At 31.9% G+C, this 20,939-nt stretch overlaps 3 protein-coding genes across 3 annotated transcripts; all 3 read right to left on the bottom strand.

Annotated features, from left to right (window-relative positions):
• Positions 1-528: 528 nt before the first annotated feature.
• On the bottom strand, positions 529-5,188 carry LOC106117699 (uncharacterized). The gene is made up of 6 exons (XM_013312103.1): positions 4,811-5,188; positions 4,131-4,284; positions 3,373-3,487; positions 2,028-2,162; positions 1,197-1,410; positions 529-759 (listed from the first exon to the last, which is right to left on the bottom strand). Exons 1-6 carry the CDS (start codon positions 4,971-4,973, stop codon positions 605-607), a joined length of 936 nt encoding a protein of 311 aa, XP_013167557.1. The 5' UTR covers positions 4,974-5,188; the 3' UTR covers positions 529-604.
• A 1,343-nt stretch (positions 5,189-6,531) lies between these two features.
• On the bottom strand, positions 6,532-10,605 carry LOC106117725 (uncharacterized). Its single transcript, XM_013312134.1, has 6 exons — positions 10,381-10,605; positions 9,555-9,708; positions 9,144-9,258; positions 8,167-8,301; positions 7,218-7,431; positions 6,532-6,718 (listed from the first exon to the last, which is right to left on the bottom strand). The coding sequence occupies exons 1-6, from the start codon at positions 10,541-10,543 to the stop codon at positions 6,564-6,566; spliced, it is 936 nt and encodes a 311-aa protein (XP_013167588.1). The 5' UTR covers positions 10,544-10,605; the 3' UTR covers positions 6,532-6,563.
• Positions 10,606-12,755: 2,150 nt separating this feature from the next.
• LOC106117700 (uncharacterized) lies at positions 12,756-17,758 on the bottom strand. The gene is made up of 6 exons (XM_013312104.1): positions 17,590-17,758; positions 16,086-16,239; positions 15,725-15,845; positions 15,136-15,267; positions 14,392-14,605; positions 12,756-13,105 (listed from the first exon to the last, which is right to left on the bottom strand). Exons 1-6 carry the CDS (start codon positions 17,756-17,758, stop codon positions 12,951-12,953), a joined length of 945 nt encoding a protein of 314 aa, XP_013167558.1. The 3' UTR covers positions 12,756-12,950.
• Between the last annotated feature and the right edge of the window lie 3,181 nt (positions 17,759-20,939).

Raw genomic sequence — 20,939 nt, 5'->3', positions numbered from 1 at the left:
CGCTCACAATCGCGCGGCTAGATCTTAGGCAAATGCGCTGTGTAATATAACTGTTTTAGTTCCAAAGACTTAACATAGATGTCACTATTTAATAAATTAAAAAAAATATTTTTTGACCTTAGTAGAATTTTTTTTAATCGTTCCCTACTTTAGAAGTGCAGGCATCTTTGAATAACCTATTTGATGTTTAGTACTTTTATTAGTACTTCTATTCATCATAGTCATATTGAGATTTAATATGTAGAGCTTACTAGTTGATGTTAATTTACATACGTTTTTATTTCCGTAAAACACTTAATTTCATTTATAAACAAATCAACTAACCCCACATAACATATTCGTCGGCGCAGAATAAAAAAAATCGGTCCAGCCATTTCGGAGATTATTTGAAATAAACGCTGACTTGCGAACAAATTGACAGACAGACAGACAGAAAATTTGATAATTTTATTTTCGTTACCAGCACAGCTAAGACATTATGTTCGAAATATGTTTTTTTTATATACATATACCAATCATAAAAATATGCATCGATGTAATTGAAATTATTTATTAGTATCTACACTTTTTGTTATAATTTAGTTGTCTAAATAAAAATCTAGCTTTAATCTAAACTTAAAGTTCTGAATGTTCCAGCTGTTCCCATATATTCTTCATTAAATTTGTCAGTAGGTCTGTAATTCTCATTTGTAACTGCTTGTTTGATTGTCTGGTAATACTCTTGAAACTCTTTGGAGCTCAAAACGTTTATCCATTTATCTGAAAATAAAAACAACGCAATCATTTTGTAATTTTAGTTTGGAATTCTGTGTAACCATAATCTTTCGTAACCTTAAAATTTGTACAAAAATATTTTCTGCTTACAATAAGTACATTCTCCGAAAATTCTGAGAGAAAGGATAAAATTATTTATAGTTATTTTGGTAGGCTTATGGTAACTAAATAGCTGTTTTTCGCTATTGTTTTTTATAAGAGACGGGGGCAAACGACTGGCGAGAACACCGAGGTGATCGACGAATCATGGACATCTGTAACATCGGAGTAACTGCAGATGCGTTGCCGACCTTTAAGGAAATGGTACGCTCGCTTCTTAAAGGATCCGAGGTCGAGGACAAACGATTTGACGTATTTTTGGTATTGACACAGGACTACATATTATGACATATTATTTTAAATCATGAAGCGTGGTATCTTACCATGAATTTCAACCAAAGATTTTTCATTTCCTCCAAGTTCGGGAGGTAAAATATCTTTGTCTACAAACTTGTGTAAAGATTCCACATTATTGTGTACTTGAATGCGCTCACCAATCTTCTTGCTAAAAATCTGTTTCAGCATTGAGACTACCGTTTCTACAGATTTTGAATGAGAAAGTATATGTATACCTTTTACTCTCATACCGAAACCTTTCTGAAAAAAATGGATTTCAACAATTTTTACGTCACCTTATAAATATTTGTCGCATTTAAATTTTTAACAATTTGCCCTTACTCTATCTAGACTTTGTTACTAGTAATATTTAATACTTAATATAGAAACAGTATAAATGCGAATTATTTAATATGTGGATATTACTTGTACATTTCATCCCATTTTGTACATTCGATCATCCCCCAATTTTGAACAAATTAGGATGAAATTTGTTACAGAGATATGATTACTAAAATAGCGTATAAACTTAGTTTTTAGTGATCTGTACCTCATAGGGAAAAAAACGGAACTCTTATAAGATCACATTGTTGTCCGTCCGTCTGTCTATCAAGACTCTTTTTCTCACAAACGCGTGAAGGGATCTAGCTGGAATTTATTTAACTCTACACGGACGAAGCCGGAATGACTTTTAGTATTATTGAGTTATAAATTAATTTATTATTCATCCTTATTTCTATAATAACATATAGTCTTAAATCTACGATATAAAATAAAATATTAAAAAAAACGAATAATTCACTAAAATATGTTATTAAAAGGAGTCCTTTTAGGCAAGGTGCCGAAGATACTGGCATTAAGTTATTGTATTGACTTACTGTTATAATATTAAATACTTGATTCATCTCGACCATATCCAGACTCTTTATAAGTTCTAAAATATTAGTTTCTCTATAATCAACAACTATTATAAATCCTTTGCAATAATCATATCGTTGTAAATATTCAGCCAACTGAAAATTAAACAAATATTAATAATTCTAAAGGGTTTCAGGAAGCCACATATTAAATGCCCAAGTGGAAATCGGAATGAATCTTCAAGATTATTCTTTGGCTGCAAATATTTTTAGAAGTTATTTTATATTGAATCTAATATTCCTGCCAAGTAGAGTTGGCGTCAGGCCCTCGGCCGGCCGTAAAAAATAAACAAAAACCTAATAAAAACCTTGCGAGCTAACCCCACATGACTGGGATAAGGCTAGGAAGGAGATTATCGAATGTTTAGAATCAATTTTGCTGGATAACAATTTAAAGATATAATTTTACAAAATGCACTTACAATTAGAGCAAACAAGTTGACAAATCTTATACCTTTAGTCATAAGCAGTGAAAAATTATCGTTTTTTTTTAAACTCGGGCAAAATGGAAGGGCATACCTTTTTAACGTAAACGTAAATATACGTATGTGGCCTTTAATTTTAAACCGACGACTTGTAATAACTATGGAAAAGTTATTATAAGTTGGTATCATTGTATTAGCGTGTTACAAACAATGATATCATAGTTTTTGCTATTCTCTTAGCGCCTTTAACTCTATAATTACGGTTAATTAAAACACTAACAGGCTCTTTAGAATAAATAGTTCATTGTTAAGTTTTTTTTTATGTAAACATCATCCATAAATTAATAAATCTTTTTATACATCCGGATGTGACGTTTACTGCACGTGTGATCGTAACCATAGTTGCTTTGGACAGCAGAGGGAGTTAAATAATAACGATCAATGACCTTCAAGTTCGAAGTTGTTTCTTGTTTTCGCGGGTTTTTGTTTAAAATTATTACGTTTGTTTTTTACTACCAGTAATATATATAAATACTAAAAATTAATAAGTACAAGTATTAATCATCATCAGCTCACTGTACATTCCCACCGAGGGGCTCTTAGCCTACCTTAAGTGATTAGGCCATAGTCAACAACGCTGGCCCAGTGCGGGTTGATGACTTCACATATATCTTTGAATTTCTTCTCAGATATGTGCAGGTTGCATCACGATGTTTTCCTTCACCGTAAGAACGACAGATAAATGTACATATGTAAATTTGAAATCGAAAAACACATTGGTACATGGCGGGATTCGAACCCATGGCCTGTAGATTGCAAGTCAAGTGTTTAACCCCTGAGTCACCGACGCTCTAATAAGTATTAAACAAATGGTTATTTACTGTTATTGCAAATCGAAAGTAGTTTGTGAAGCCATTATCAAATCGTTTGCCGACGTTTCTCAATACATATGTTCTGTAGTGGTCCTCAGTGAGTTTGGGCATAACACCGTCGATTCTGAAATAAAAAAATAGATGAAAATTAATACAATTAAAAATGAAGATTTAATTTTAGAATTTTATATCATTAAAACAGTTTGTATCTTAATGATATTAACATTATACGAACGCTAATAATAAAAAAAAATCTTGTCCTTAAATAAAATATACATATAAGTATGATATGATTAAACATATTTTGTAGTTAATCTAGAATGAAAACCACAAGAGGCTTATTTACATAACCCGTTGGTAACTACACGTAGGTACCAACTGGTTATGTACTTACATATGTGGAATATCCATATATGTATAGAAAACAAATGATATTTTTATTAGATTTATTACACAACAAAAACATTGGCTTAAAAGTGTATTTTTTATTATAAAAAATAAAATTATTAATTTTTCGTTATTATTATAATTTAATTATTATAAACTAAATAAAAAACGACTACAATCAGTAAGAGATAGACCGCGACCGCAGAATAACCCAGTCCTGCTCACCTTGAAGAGGAACCTCCGATTAGGTTTACTGGTCAGACCCGACACCGAATTGAATGTACTTGTGTGTAACCGTTTTTATTTAGTTTCCATTCATATTTTTTTTTGACGAATGTTTTACTTTATATACTTTATTAGGTAAGATTATAAATACTTACAGAATATTAGAATCTTTATAATCACGCTTAAAATCAATACTTTTGTATAAGTTCGGTAACAAAGATCTCAACGTACAAGATCTGTCCAAATTTGTTTTTGTACGCTCCACAGACCCTTTACCGAAAATAATCAATCTTTCTAGATAGTCTCTATCTGAAAAATAACATAACAAGGAAATATCAGAAAATAAACAAGTACAACAGCGCTAGTATTGTGTTTTTAAAAATTTAGTCTTCATTAAACGAGTAAAAGGTTAAAGAGATACAGTCTGACTTTATTATAGAATACACCTAGGAAAAATACGATTCGATTGATACCTTACATGTGGAAATCGGTCTAGTTGTTTAGGTTACAGGTCTAATTGAAATATACAACACGGACCAACTGTTATTTTTATCGACAGTTTGACCTTGAATATCTCGCAACGCTACCATGAGATTTGATAAGACCAGAATTTTACCAGGGACTTTTTGTACAATTTCTAGAAGGTCAAAGGTACTTACTAGACTGATCTTTTATAAAATAAACCTGCTTCAAACGTTTAGTTTTAACTGAACAGTTTAACTGTTCGTGTGAATTGAGCTTAAAATGACTGGACCCACGGAAAATTAAAATTAAAACATAAAAAGTGATTAAATATTTTATTCTTGATTGGGCTAGAAAGTCCAAATTCACTTACCAAAATCTTTCTTTATGAAATGTTCCTGTTTCTTAAGCCAATCAATTAAAACATCGATAGATTCATCCATTCTTCCCGGTATATCTAAATCATATTCCTTGCGTATACTTACAAGAGTATCTTGATGGAAAGATAAAATTTCATTTTTCGGTATTGAATCCATTTTTTTTCCACTATAAATCCGACCCTGATTTGCTTGGATATTCTAGTAAAAAGTTTAATGAGTGATAATTATCGTAGAATTAACTAGTTATTTTTTTTTGGTAATAACAGGAACGATGTAATAATTATTTTGTATTATAAATAAAGTTATGACACAACTAATTCTATTAAACATTAGAAACATACTAACATATAGCCCTTCATTATCGCGTTATAACTTACTAACCTCGAAGCTTAGGCAGCAAAGACTTTTAAAATGATATATCAACAGACAGGACATTAAGGTGAATATACACCAAAGCATTTTCTCAAGCATTTCTATATAAAACGTATACCAATAATATAATACAGATAAAATCATAGTTTCCAAAACATGTGGTTCGTTGTTCTGTTACAAGTAAAGTCCCTAGTTTGATCTTACCTTTACGAACATAATTGAACTCTAAAAAAGTTGTTCTACAGGTACAGCTTAATTGAATACGTTTTTGGCTATTCAATGACATAATTATGTTTAAAATATTTGTATAAAATTTCTTCTAATGTCCGCTCTACTTAGTATAGTATTTGAATCTCTCCGTGAGCTTGTTATTATTTTTGTAAGAGGTTATCTAACACATTATCTTTATATCTTTATATATATAACTCTTCTGTGCGTGTGTATGTCACTGAACTTCTCTCAAACGACTGGACCGATTTTGATGAAATTTTTTGTGTGTGTTCAAGGGGATCTGGGAATGGTTTAGATTCACAATTTTCATTAAATATTAACTTCATATTAATTTATTCAAATTAAAGACGTGTAGACAGGACAACGTCTGTCGGGTCCGCTTGTATATTTATATTTCTACGTTTGTTGATATGTTTAATAACACAAATATATATGAAGATAGCAGTTGCTTCAATTTTAACTAATATATGAATAGAAAAATATCGAATTTTATTATATTATAATACAAAGTATATTTTTAATTTTATAATCTTGTAAATAAATTGTAACAATTTTCTCGCCGAATAACAAAATATCAGTTCTATAATTCTTCTCTATTAATAATTTATTGAAGAAATAAATAGTAAGACATATATGTATGTTACAACAAAACACCAGGACAGATTTTAATAAAACATTTTCTTAAAAGATTTCAAAGATAAAAAGCTTAATATATTAAAACGTCATTACATAAATCATCTATGAAATCAAATTTAATAATTATTAACACAAAATCGAAAGCAGTGTAAAAAGTTGTGTTAACAACCATGACATAGATTGGACCTCTGTGGGCACTACAGTTGTCAAGGTCAACATGTCAGTAATCATAACCTTTTGTAGATACATATAGTTATCTCTGTTTTATATAAGAGAGAGAACGGGATAACAATATGTATGTGATGCACACTTTAATAACATATATTACGTTTTATAGTTCAACATCAAGGTAAATAGTTATCTACACACTTTATAAAAAAAAGTAAATATTTCTTTATCTTTTTCTTTAATATAAATTTACGTTTATTTTATAAAAAAAAACCAAAAAGAAATTGATAACAAAAGTTATATTTAACAAAACCTCTCAGCGGTTATTTAAAAGCAATTTTAATCAACAATAAAAGTTCTGAATGTTCCTGCCATGCCCATGTAATCGTTGTTGAATTTGTCTGTTTGTCTGTACATTTCATTTGTGGTGGCTTCTCTAATGTTTTCAAAGTATTCCTGAAACTCTTCTGAGCTTAGAACATTTAACCAATCATCTGAAATTATAGGCATATTATTAAAACATCACAATATAACTTTGACCTAGTCCCTCCTTTTTTTTTCCAGAGAGGAATGCTTTATGCATACTCCGCACCCCGGGGGGATGCGATAGTTATGTGTGATTCTCCTACATAACGGAGGCATACCCACTAAACCTCTCTGTTCCTCCAACGCATAGGGACGGGGCCACGGGCACGTTTTCGCTCTCGTGCGCGACCTAGTCCCTCCTAACTTAGTGTAGGCTCAACGTATAACTTTTTACCAAAAAAAATCCTGAAGATGTATAATTCAAAGAAAATCATATTATAACATGATCAAACAACGAATAGTTTAATGATTAAAAGTACGGATCTATAGGCCCGGAATTCGAAGTCACGAACCATATCTTAACGGAAGCATAGAGCTTAGTTGGAATAATAACAAGATAATTTACATTGTATATTTTAAATTATTTAGTACTATTAAAAAATCAAGTATCAAGAATATATTACATACCGTGTAGTTCAAACAGTGATTTCTCGTTCCCGTCAAATTCTTTTGGTAAAATATCTTTTTGTACGAATTTGTGCAAAGATTCCATGTCTTTGTGCACTTGTATACGTTGTCCTATCTTTGCGCTGACACATTGCTTTACTATCGTCACCAATGTATCTATCGCTTTAGAAGTATGGATAATATGCATACCCTTTATTTTCATACCGTAGCCTTCCTAAAAAAAGTTTTATTATATAACTTCTGCAACTTTTAAACACCCTCTATGTAGAACTATATATCAAAGGCGACTCCGTCTGCATGGAGTGAAAAAAAACTTAGTGAGTAGCCTATTTGTTCTTCCAGACTATGATCTACATCCATGCCATATTTCATCCATGCATCTGTTCTGGATATACCTTCAAACAAACATCCATCCATCCAAATAATAGTAAGATTATTATACTAATTACACAAAATGAAATCCCTAAATGCTTGTTCACGTCGACTCAAGGATGCGGTGAAGGACGGAAACATCAAACATATGATATTTTAGTCAAGTATTCACGTAGACATCACATTTGCGGTCTAAGAAACGTGCTCGGACCCGCACGTTCAACTTGAACAAGTACTAAGTAACTAAAACGATGGATCATTGCAAAAAGAAACTTCAATATTCCTGAGTGTTTTACATTAATTTATTATAGGCTAAGCTAATCTTTTAATAGTTCAAGTTTAATACCTACTTTTTTCTGTATTGCGTTTAATATTTTTTTTTTACATTTCAACACAATAGTAGACATAGCCTGCGTAATTGAAATCAGTCCAGTAGTTTTTGAGTTTATTCGTTACAAACAATACATGCAGATAATAAGCTGGAGAAGTATCTCCAGCTTTAGTTAACATTATAAGTAATTATATTATTATAAGTGTATTTTCTGTCTTTGAAATTAATTACAAAAATATTACTTACTGTTAATAAAGTAATAAATTGCCGTAGTTCGGTGATGTCGATTTTCTTTATCATTTCCATTAAATTTGTATCCCTGTAATCTAAAATTGCTATTAAACCTTTACAGTAATCGTATGCTGCTATATACTCGATCATCTGAAAATACAATGTTTACAATAATTATTATTACTGTTAGGAAGAAAATCCGACACTGTGACAGTGTACTGGCGCAACACTAGCCTTACTAAAATGTCCCCTCACTAATCATTCTGACACTTGACTTTGTAACAAAAGCACGCCATTTGCGCCAAAGAATTCTAATTAGTTATGTCTAAAATTACATATGTAATCAATAGATAACCTAACCTAATCTCAAGATATAGGCATTCGGAGGTCTTAAGATAGGATATAATTCCTTAGCGTTGTCAACTAAAATATAAAATGACATTTCGAAAATCATTTCTCGATTATACGTCTATATGAAACATTCTATCCAAAGGTTAGATATCTACACAGGTAAGTAGGCAATTTTAATTTAAACGCGCAAAATCTGACTTCTTACTTATATTATAAATGCTAAACAGTTAGATTAAGGGCCCGATACAAAACCGCGAAACCGCGCGCATCGCGAGAAGGTTCCTGTCCCTGCAGCCCTGACCACTGATTGTTTTGTCATGGGACTCCGCAGCCGGTGGTGCTCTATTTTTAATAGAATATATTTTGTAATGTTTATATTTCAAAAGTATTATATTAATAATATGGTAAATAAATAAATAAAGAAGTTCTAAATGAAAAAGTTCGGATGGATGTTTTCAGAAGATATCTCCAGAACGACTGCATCTCCCTGAAATTTGTCATAATTATAGAACATAGTCTGGAGGATCACATAGACTACTTATTAAGTTTGTTTTTAATTCGGCACAAACGGATTTGCGAGCGACAGCTAGTAAAGAAATAAAAGATAAAAAAGTCATAAAATAAGAACAAAAAACACTTACGGAGAGAGAAAAGCGAAAGTAGTTTGTGAAACCATTATCAAAACGTTTGCCAATGCTCTTAAGTGCATAACATCTATAGTTGTCGTCTGTTAGTTTTGGTAATATTGCATCTATACTGAAAAATAACCAGTATTAGGAAGAAAATGCGACACTGTGCCGGTGTACTGGCGCAACACTAGCCTTATTAAAATGTCAACGTTAATGTCCCCTCAGTAATCATTCTGACACTTGACTTGGTGACGAAAGCGCGCCATTCGCGCCATAAGATTCTCACTAATAATGTCTAAAACTAGTTAAAATAAGTTGTACAAACTTCAATAGCTATTTCGATTAAAAATTAAATACAGGGTCATGTACTTGACACTTTTTTTTTCGTTGTGTTGATAAATATAAGTTATATGTAATACTCACATAGTATTTGATTCTTTGTAATCATGTTTAAAGTTAATTCTTGTATAGAATGTTGGCAATAAAGTCTTCAATGTGCAATTTCTGTCCAACTTTACTTTAGCACGTTCAACAGATCCTTTAGAGAAAATTATCTTTCTTTCCAAATAGTCCCTGGCTACAAATTATTATTTATAAGATTAATTGTCGTGTGCGTAATCGTTTTGGTGCAAATTAAAACTAAGTCTTTCGTCAAATCAATAGTTCATAGAACCCCATGCGTAGTCTAATGATACCCAGGGGAAGAATGAAAATCGAAAGACTCACTTGATATTATCGGGTCAGCCATTAGGCATATGATCGCAATGTAACTTACATCTATATATATATATATATATATATATATATATACAATTGCTGTTCATTAGTCTTGCTAAAACTCGGGAACGGCTGAATGAATTTATCTTATCTTGAAATATTCGTGAAGGTCTAGGGATGGTTTAAATGGTGAGAAAAATTCGAATAATTGTCGGTAACTAATTAAATTTTTTATGTCATTTCAAGCGGGCGGAGTCGTGGCCAACAGCTAGTACATATATAAAATCCACTTGCATGAAAAACAAAATAATAAACGAAAGTTAGGTTCCCAAATATCAAAGTTTTCTTCTTTCTACACTACGTTAATTGAATGAACAAAAATCATTTTATTTTTTCATATTTGTCAGGTCGTATACGTCCCTACCCAAAGGGGCTGACTAAGCCAGGCCATAGATGGGAGTGTGCGGGTTGGGTTGGTTGGTTACAAGATCAATAGATTTGTAAAAATATGAGATAAAAAAATATTTCTTACGGAATTCTTTTTTAACAAAATGGTCCTGTTTTTGCAGCCATTCGACTATTACATCTATAGCTTCGTCCATTCTTCCTGGTTTGTCTAAATCGTATTCCTTACGAATGCTTACAAGTGTATCTTCATTTACATTTAATAAAGAATTTTTAGGTATCGAATACATTTTAATAAAACTTCCTTACTAAAATAAAATCCAAAACGTTACAAAGCGAAGACTCTGCAAAAGTTGATGTTAATCTTTGTTAAACAACAAAGTTAAGATTGCTTTTATAGTATTGTTTTTTTTTATGTAGCTAATCCTCACATTTTTGAATGTGTTCAAGTTTTTTTATAAACCGTCATTTTTTTTTAATCCAGGCTTACATCATTTTAGACAAAGAGATCGGACAGATTTTTGCGCGCGACATTGTTTCTGTTGATTTCGATTGTACTGTATTGACATATAATGTGGTCTCTGTTTTGTCAAAGAGAGTAAAAAGGATGGCGACATGTAAAATATTAATACCAGTGTCAGTTCACTGAAGAGTTTATAACATTCTGTTGGAAGACTACTTCCTTCTTTTATTTTTTACTTAAGTATTAGTCCCTTTGAACACAAGGAAATCTTCGAAACTAATCTATATATGTAAAAGAAAATCGTGTTAGTTACACTATTTATAACTCAAAAACGCTTTATTGATATGATTGAAAATTGGTGAGGAGGTAGCTTAGAGCCAGGAGACAGACATAGGATACTATTTATTCTTTTTCCCGTTTTTTCGAATTTATGCCTTGAAGAGCTGCTTTTTATTTAACTTACCTATATATTAACTTTTTTTATATATCCACACCGACGGAGTCGCGGGCGACAGCTAGTATTATATACTTGTGTCGTGATTTTGTGTCATTTATTTCGTGGAACTTGAGAATATTTTCGGTATAATACGAAATGTACAGATAGGAAAATTATTCAATTCAATTCAAATGAATTTATTTAACTTTGTCTAGAAGCGATGTTTATGCATATCAAATGAATTATTGTAAACGTAAATAAAATTTAACTATAATATTTTTTAAAAAAGAAACAAGAACCCTTTTCGCTTCATCTTATTTCTTACTAATATTATAAATGTGTAGGTATAGATGGATGAATAAAAGGATGGATGTGTCTTTGTAGTTATCTCCTCTGCTAACTGCTCAACGGATATCGATGAAATTTGGCATTAATATAGAACATAATCTGGAAGAACACGGAGTCGCGGGCGAAAGCTTTAACAGTGGTAGAGTCCGCTTTAACATATTCGCACGAAGCGGTCCCGTTCGCCCGGTGAAATACCATGACCACAAAGAAGACAGGCGTGAAGTGGAAGCAATTTCGCGTTGCGTCTGATGTGTGTGTGTCCCGGAGGCCTAATTTAGTCCTCTTTCCCTTCCTAACCTTTTTCTTACAGTGAAGTGGACTTTTCGGATGAGAGGATCCATGGGAAGGGAAAATATTTTCTTTCTGTGCATCCTCTTCTCCGTCGATTAAAGGTAGGCAACGCATATGCTATTGCGTATGTCTATGGGCAACGGTCACTTCGCTATTTTAGCGATTTCAGGTGGCCGCTCGCTCGTTTGCCGCCTTATGTTATAAAAAAAAAGAAAGCTGGTTTAGGATAATTTTATTTTTCGGTCACAAAATTCTCGTTCACAATTTAACCCAAAATAGAATGACGAGATAAATAATGATGCCGTTGTTTTGGTACACAAGTTTAAAATAATTAAATATTATTTGAATTTTGATGCCGACATAATGATATTAATTAGGAGATCATTTCATGTACTAAACCTGTTAAATGAGCCTTGTTTAAATCTTCCAATTAAACGTAATTAGTGGACATAAAAAATCTTACTAATACAAAGACCTCTCGAACAAAACGTTGCTACAAAGCGTAAAGACGATATACACAAAAAATATTCAAAATTCACAGACTTGAAAAGAAACGAGAAATTAATAAATCGATTTTAGAAAACATAGATTTTATTTGTGATAAAATTACTTTCAAAATTGTTTGACAAACTACGATGACGATTTTTTTCTTTTTTTTTGGAATATCGAAACCAACGCTAGACCAAGATTTGCTTTGTGCCACGATCATTCGCTACTAATCTTAGATCTTGACAAATAGGTTGCGAACTATCTTTGGCTATGAGAGATAGAAATTTCAGCTGTAAACGAACTTCTATGACATCGTATCCATGTCGCTTAACGACTGAAATCGTCGGTTTCCAAAGATTTATTTTATGTACGAACCTTAGTCGTAAATAAAGGTTTAGGATTATTAAAATGAAACTAAATAGTTTAATATTTTTTATTAATATATATCCAATTTGTTTCCTTAACCTTATTACCTAATACCTTCTTTATAACTTTATAAGCACTCAAATGTTAACTTACAATCACCAGTTTTTATACATTCTATTTAAAATAGACCAATTTTTTCAATTTAAGTTTATTACATAGTATAAAGTTTATATACATAACAAAATGAAATTGTAGTTTATTTACATTAATTTATTATAAGTATTTAAATATAATTGTATACTAATTAATCGACTGTCAATTTTCTAAATGATCCCGGCATTCCCATGTATTCTTCGTTGAATTTAGAACTAGTCCGTTTGGTTTCATCGCTCACCAACTTATCCATATCTTTTATTATTTTCCTTGCTTTCTCAGTAGTGAGTTCTTCTCTCCATTGCGCTAAAAAAAAACATTCGCATCATTTCCATAAAGGAAAGGATGGGATAGGAACCTGGATAAAATTAGGCCTCCGATACGCAGACTTTTTAGTCGCTTGAATGATTACAAGAGGAAAGTGTGAATAGAATGTGTTAAAAACATTGTTATCTCTCTCATTTTCTATAAATAAAACAGAGATAACAGTAAGTAATCGAAACAAACTTTTCTCGAATCTATTTCCAAATAGTATAGCAATATTAACTTATATTTATTAGTTGTGAGACTTCCTAAGTACTTTGTAATAATATTACGTACATCCTCCAATGTTAGAATTCCTATAATTTACGTTCCAACGCAAATACAACTCCACTCAAGTGGTTAGTGAAGATACAAGCCCGAGCGGGATGATATATCAATATTAATATTTGATTTGACGAAAATAATTCTTCTTACTTCCTTTTTCACACACATATAAAAATAAAACAATAATAAATAATATTGTAGCAAAGTTATTGTTCCAATAAACTGCGTTGGACCAACAGTGAGTAGAACAAAATACTTATGACTTCTTTTCCATGACTTCTGGACTATATTCTAACTAAAACAGACGCCTTCTAGTTTTTTAAGTCATCTCCATGTACAATCAGCTGCATTAATTTGTATACATTTACAAAAGTTTAGAAATTCAAAAACATGCACGTATTTGTTATAAGATGTATTCATCATCGGAAGCATACAGATAAATAAGTGTATACATATTTTTGAAACCAAAATCGCATATAAGTTTCTGATCCTTTATAAATGTATACATATTTGTGTAGCTGACTGTACTTATTCTATAGTATGTGGGATCTACACAATAGACTTTTATCTTCCTAATCTATCTTATGTTCGTCATTTTAACCGATACTCCTTAATCAATTTCCTAGTCACTTTTAAAATCTTCCATGTCACATTCTTAGTTTGTAAGAGGTATTATCATCAGCTCACTATTCGTCCCCTCTAAGGGGCTCGGAGCCTACCCTAAGTTAGGAGTTACTAGGCCATAGTCAACTACGCTGGTACAGTGCGGGTTTACTTTACATATATCTATAAATTTCTTTGCAGATATGTGCAGGTTGCATCACGAGGATTTCCTTAACCGTCAGAACGTCGAATAAATATGTAAATCGAAAAAAAATATGGTCCATGGCGGGATTCGAACCCAGGACTTGCAGTTTACAAGTCAAGTGCTTAGCCCTTGAACCACGGAGCGTCGGTGACTCAGGGGAATTGTTAAAACGTATATATGGAAGTATAATACTTACAAGCTAATTTTGCAACATATTGCTCATCACCACCATAGTCCAATGGCAGGATCTCTTTAGGTAAATGTTGTCGAAGGTCTTCGTATGAACTGTGGACGTGAATTCGACTAGCTACTTTTTCTCTAAGCGCTTGTTTGAGTATGAATAGAAATTTGTCCACGTACGGTGGCGCATTTAAAATATGTATACCTTTTATTTTTGTACCAAGTCCTTCCTGTAAGAAATTATTTAATTACATATAATTTATGTTATATTACTAACTAGTTGTCGCCTGTGTGTCTGTGTGTTCTTCCAGACTAATTGTAAAATACCAAATTTCAATAGGATCTCTTATGCAACAAAATCAAATTAATTACATAGGACGAAGAAGCGCAAAGCTGTAAATTCAAGTGAAATATTTAATTCTTTTGCAATGTACATATTCAATAATATCCTGGATACAAATTTTTACACACAATTTTTCACATCAAAAAGTGGCAAACAAGTTATCGGCAACCTGAAATCGCTGAAACAGCTAAGCGACCGTTGCCCATAGACATATGCAATTGCATATGCGTTGACTACCTTTAATAAGAGGGGATGCACAGAAAGAAAAAAAAATCCATTCCCACGTATCTATCATCCGGGAAGTCCACTTCCACTTCCCATCCTTTCCTTATAAGAAAAATTATAGGAAGGGAAAGCGGACAAAAATAACGCCTCCGCGACGCTATCTATGATTATCTAAATTGTCAAAATACTTACACTGCACAGTATTTCAGCTTTCTTTAAAACAACTGGATTAATTTTACTTAAAACGCTCAGATTAACATTGGCCAAATCGACGATGTATCTTTCTGATAAACAATAGTCGTAATATAATCTGTATTCACCTATCTAGAATATAAAAGAAGCAATAAAAATTTAATTTCTTGTTGTACCATCTCAAAGACGTTACAACACATCTGCGTTTCCACTGGTATTATTGATGTCCATGGGCGTAGTTGAATACCTAGATGTTCCCGGTGCTCGTTTGCCCCTTCTGTTATAAAAAATCTTGTTTCGTGATAATTGTTTTTATTCGTCATCAATATAAAGTGTAGCTCCTGGACAAATATTTGTTCGATGCAAACGAGCACCGGGATCACCGAGATGTTAATCCAGGCCCATGGATATTTGCAATACCAGAGGAACCTCAGCATTTCGCTCAGCCTCAGCAGCTCGCTTCTAAAAAGACTAAGTCGTAGAGGTTTGGAAATACCACCGTGAACCGACCATTCCACAACGCGGCTGTGTGATGAAGATGGTATGAATGGAACCTGGCAGAAATATTCTTAGTATTTTTAAGTCTTACCATGAAACAATATCGCAAGTAACTTAGCAAATTAAAGTTGTCCAGTTTTCCTGGAAAAAATTGTGTCACCATGATCCTTGACTGATCGACTGAATATAATCTTGGCAATGGAATATATACTCTGGAAACAAAACATAACTTTTTGTTCAACCATAGACATAAAAGAAAATCTTACTAATATTATAAATTCGAATGTATGTTTGTAAGACGATTTCGCCAGTACGGCTGCGTGGATCTTGCTGAAATTTGGCACACATGTAGAACATAGTTAGGAAGAACATATAGGCTACTCTATAAATAAGTTTTTAAATGCTCGCGGATGGCGTCGCGGGCGACAGCTAGTTGTTCATATTTTACTTACAAGCCTTGTAATAGTTCATCAAATTCTTCTAAAGTTCTATTTATTACGAGTTCTGGCATCATTCCTCTTGAAGTTAGTATCTTATCAAGTCTTGTTTTCGTTGCCTCTACAGATCCACGCGCTAATAAAAATAATCTTTCAAGCATATTACGATCTGAAATGGAAATGAATTCATTTAATACAAATATTAATAAGTATTTGAAACAAATTGTTAATTTACAATAATTGTTTTTATTTAATAGTAATCTTTTCAAAAGTATCTATGCTTTAAATCAAAAGTTATCAAATCCTTATTCTCATTTCCTCTTTTTTTATTATTTTGTAATGTTTTCCTATCGATATTAGAGCGATCTGTTAATCGCATTATCTTATATGTAACATTCTCGTGTCACAATGTTAGTTACCATACTCCTCGATAACGGCTTTACCGATTTTTATGTAATATGCATATTCAGTTGGTCTGGGAATCGGCTACTATCTATTTTTTAATCCTACCCGGACAGAGTTGAGGGCGACAGCTATTTTTATATAATATAGTTCTCAGGGAACTGAGTTCACAGGAAATTAAGTGAATATAAATCAGCTTATTATATTGCCGTTCAAATGATAACATAATGGTACTTTAATGATAGTTAATAATTGGTATTAACAGGAAAATATCTTAGTTAATATGTCTTGTTATGTATAACTGTATATGTAAACTGATATTATGTAAAGAAAAGGTATGTATTTTTGTATATAACAAAATAGGTATAAGGCTAATAAACCGATTTTGAAACTTCTGCTAGTATAAAACTACGTTATGACTGAGTAACTTACTTAACTTACTAAATTTATTATTAGTTTTTTTTATTCCTCGGCCTCGAAGTCATGGGCAAAAGCTAGTCTATACAAACAACGATTGCGAAGTACATGTCAGTCTACTTATTAATATTATAAATCGACAAGGATAACTGTCCTGGTGGGTGTAAGTCAAACTAAATTATTATAGCTCACTAGCGCTACCCCAGTTAGTGTCAAAAAACATCCACAAGATTTTTGTCTTACTTTAGCTGTCTTGTGTTTTTTCTTCAACGGAATTTTCTATGCCTAAGTAGGTTTTATATATTTTTGACAGGACTAAGCGCGATAGCAGCGCCTTTGTCATAGGACCAGACATTCTTGTTTGACTATCATCCATGACAAGGATAAAATGGAATAAACAAATTAATTCATGTTTTATAGGCATGATTTTTTGGCCAGTAGTTAAATTATAGAAAACTGCTAATTTAACTCAGAAGTAATAATAATATTCTTCAAATTATTCACTTCGGAATTCATAGACTTATGCCTCTTTGTTTGTATTGATTACAATGGAAAATAAAATTAGCAACGTAGCAACACTACATAATAATGTCTTAGTTTTAACTTGTAAAAATAAAAATAACTTGTGGCCACAATGACTTGTGCGACGGTGACCCCACATTGGTGTCATGGGACTTATAAGTTGTTGACAATGACTCACCGAAGTTCATGTATGCTTCTACGAGATGATCTTGTTTCTTACACCATTCATCGATAGCATCCAAACTTTCTTTTATTCGTTCTGGTTGTTCAACTCCACATAATGATCGCGATTTCTCAACATCTTCTTCAGTTACGATAATCAGAGGATGACCCGATATAGATTTCATTCTGAAATATAAAATCAAACGTGATTAGTGCTGTTATATACGACAGGCACTTAATTCGTTTAAGTTATCAAGCACCTGTCGTAAAATAATAGTTAAAATTCAATTCGTAATATTTGCGTCAATATTTGAAATTGCATCGTTGTAACTTAATATAATATTGCAATGCAATGGCTACTGTATGTTATTTAAGGACAAAAACAAACTTTATATTAACTCAAACACTAGCTGTTGCCCGCGACTCCGTTTGCGTGGAATTAAGAAAAAACTTAATTTATAATCTAGGCCAAATATTCATCAAAATACGTTTAGCCGTTCCGGAGATACCTTCAAACAAACATCCATCCATCTGACCATCAAAAGTCGTATTTATAATATTATAGATAACATTAGTAAGAAGTATGTATATAAGGCTCTAAAATAACCGCAGTTGAACATTTCTACATTTTTTTTATTATATTTTTTACACATCACCTTATATAATCTTTTTGCATCAGCTCCTTATACAGTAGCGATAACCAATCCCAAACTATTTTTGCTTATAAACAGTTTTTATGACATCAATATTTTCAATGCGAATCAAATATCCCCATTTTAAAATAAGTTCCACACTTTTATAATATAGTGCAAAATACTCAAATGGCGGGAATCGATCCGATAATCGATAAATCCATAATCCGTAACCTTAATTATTATGCTATTAATTAACAATTTTATTAGATCAATAATTACCGGTTTAGTACAAGTAATGAATTAACAAAGTTTTATTACATTCAGAAGAACTGTACTTGGAATAAAATATGAATAAACAAACATTCATTTCACTATATTATTATGTATAAGTGGCCATGACATAAATAAGATTGTCTGAACTGCTAAGACACTATAACACTATAGATTATTAAACTCTATAAACATGTTACATTCAACTTAGTTTCTCAGAGCAAAAACCACGTTTATTTTTATCTCTGTTTTTGCCAAAGATAATTACAGAGATGGCGATATGGCGAAATAAAAATGATAGAATGAACGACGATAAGCATTTTATGAAATATGGTGCTTTTTCCTAACAATAGATGGCGCTGTTACTTTAAAAATAAATAATCAAACTTATCAAATGAACTTGGTCATTGAACTCATTGTAACTCATATAAGATAGATATGTAATGTTTATTAATCTAAATCCATATAACATTTATTTATATTAAACATTTATTACGTACGGTCGTGTCTTAGTTAAACAGAAATGTGAAAATATTAAGTCAAGAAAAAAAAAATATATTTATAAAAATCCTAAGGTTAGTCAAATTCTATTTATAAACTTATTTCCGCAATAGCTCATCAGCTCAACATACGTCCCCGCCGAGGGGCTCGGAGCCTACCCTACATCAAGGGTGACTAGGCCAAAGTCAACCACGCTGGCCCAGTGCGGAATGGTTGACTTCACCGTAAGAACGTCGGATAAATGTACATATGTAAATCTGAAATCGAAAATCACATTTGTACATGGCGGGATTCAACCCAGGACCTACAGATTGCAAATCAAGTTATTGACCCCTGAGCCACCGACGCTCCCTGAACCACCGACGCTCCCTAATCCACCTACGCTCGTTTTCCAAAATTCAAAAATTTACACAATCAGGGTTATTTCATTGTCCTTAAGGGTTACCATTAGTGTCAAATTAGAATGGAAAATCTACACCAAGACTTTACTTAAATAGGTATTATTCAAGTCCGTGTTTACTATTTTAAATGTTACATAAATGTCGTATTTCTGTAATTTTAAAGTTGTAAAATACTATAATTATGATAATTTCTCACTTTACAGACGAATGCAAATAATTTTGATACAAATAAGAGCTTGTTGTCACAATAAGCGTAAAGAAAAATATGAAGCTTACAGTATTCCTCGCAATACTTCTCTACATTTCAATCGCAACTTACTGTGAAGATATAAAGACAAACAATGGAATTAATCTAGAAGTGACAAATAATCCAGGCAAGATTAATAACAGTATGGATGACTATATAACAACACCTATAAGTTATAGGAATTCTAAATCGATTATAAAATCACATTCAGTTTGTCCTTTAGGATACATCCATGTTGGATCTATTTGTGTTCCAAAATGATATACGGTTCTTTAATTGTATTAAAATTAATTTATCAATTATTAGCAATAAGACACATACATGAGGTAACGTAAATCTTCAAAACAAGGGCGATTTCAATCGGTAGGCGACTTAAGCAATAAAATTTTTATAGACTAATCCAAGTCGCCGATATTTTGCTGTAATAACTGAATTGACGAATCACGTCGACGATTCAGCGTTGGGTAGCGTGCAACGCGAGACTCGCGATGTAAGGATGCAATGCTAGTTTCGAAGATTTAAGTTGCCTGTGGATTTCACTGCGGTTAATTTCCATTGAAACATATTGTTATCTCTATTTTGTCAAAGGGTAAGATAGGGATGACAATATGAAATTTATAAATACGTGTGTCATTACAGTACTAGGATAAGTACCAATACAAATCTAAGTGAAGTTTTATTTTATAAAAATAATTTCTTGTAATTTTAATTTTATTTTTGTTTTTTTTCGACTACGTAGGAACGTTTATTTTTACCAAACGAACTGTATATTTTCCACCTATTCTTAATATTATTTGAAAAATTACACAATGGTTCGAATTTTTTTTTTGTTCCTTTAAAAATATTATTTTATTATCGTTTAATATGTAATTTAGCAACTAGTAAGTAGAAGATAAGAAAAGACATTGTTTCCTTAAACACAGTCATAACTGGTTCAGGAGACAGAGTCCCACCAATTTTGTAAAAAAATCCTTTTTGGTGCAAAGAATTCTTATTTTAATTTTTATTAGCTATCTGTCCGCGATTCCGTCTACGCGGCATTAAATAAACATAATTGTATTCTTGCAAACTATATGTTCATGATCTATGTCAAAAATAAGCCAGATCCATTCAGTCATAATAAAGATAGCTTCTAACAAATCAATCCATACATCCATTTATTCGCATTAATAATATTAGTAAGATTTTAACTTACCTTGCGTATTATGTCCAGGCGACCGTCAGCACGACTCACCGTTTGCATAATGTCCTTAAGGTGAGAAACGCACCTGTAAAGTCGTCAATAGCGCAAAGACTAATTTTCTTTACACAT

Source organism: Papilio xuthus, unplaced genomic scaffold (genome assembly GCF_000836235.2).
Source record: "Papilio xuthus unplaced genomic scaffold, Pxut_1.1 DF827679.1, whole genome shotgun sequence".
NCBI lineage: Eukaryota > Metazoa > Arthropoda > Insecta > Lepidoptera > Papilionidae > Papilio > Papilio xuthus.
Note: the sequence above shows the minus strand (reverse complement) of the source record. Positions and strands in the feature narration are given on the sequence as shown.

Coding starts and splice junctions, on each gene's coding strand:
- LOC106117699 (XM_013312103.1), bottom strand. CDS start 4,973: ATGGATTCAATACCGAAAAATGAAATTTTATCTTTCCATCAAGATACT. Junction 4,285..4,810: donor TTTCATAAAGAAAGATTTTG/GTAAGTGAATTT, acceptor GTTATTTTTCAG/ATAGAGACTATCTAGAAAGA. Junction 1,411..2,027: donor AAGTATTTAATATTATAACA/GTAAGTCAATAC, acceptor CATTTTTTTCAG/AAAGGTTTCGGTATGAGAGT.
- LOC106117725 (XM_013312134.1), bottom strand. CDS start 10,543: ATGTATTCGATACCTAAAAATTCTTTATTAAATGTAAATGAAGATACA. Junction 8,302..9,143: donor ACTTTCGCTTTTCTCTCTCC/GTAAGTGTTTTT, acceptor TTGTATTTTCAG/ATGATCGAGTATATAGCAGC. Junction 7,432..8,166: donor AATTTATTACTTTATTAACA/GTAAGTAATATT, acceptor AACTTTTTTTAG/GAAGGCTACGGTATGAAAAT.
- LOC106117700 (XM_013312104.1), bottom strand. CDS start 17,758: ATGAAATCTATATCGGGTCATCCTCTGATTATCGTAACTGAAGAAGAT. Junction 16,240..17,589: donor AGAAGCATACATGAACTTCG/GTGAGTCATTGT, acceptor TTTCCATTTCAG/ATCGTAATATGCTTGAAAGA. Junction 13,106..14,391: donor ATATGTTGCAAAATTAGCTT/GTAAGTATTATA, acceptor GTTTTTTTTTAG/CGCAATGGAGAGAAGAACTC.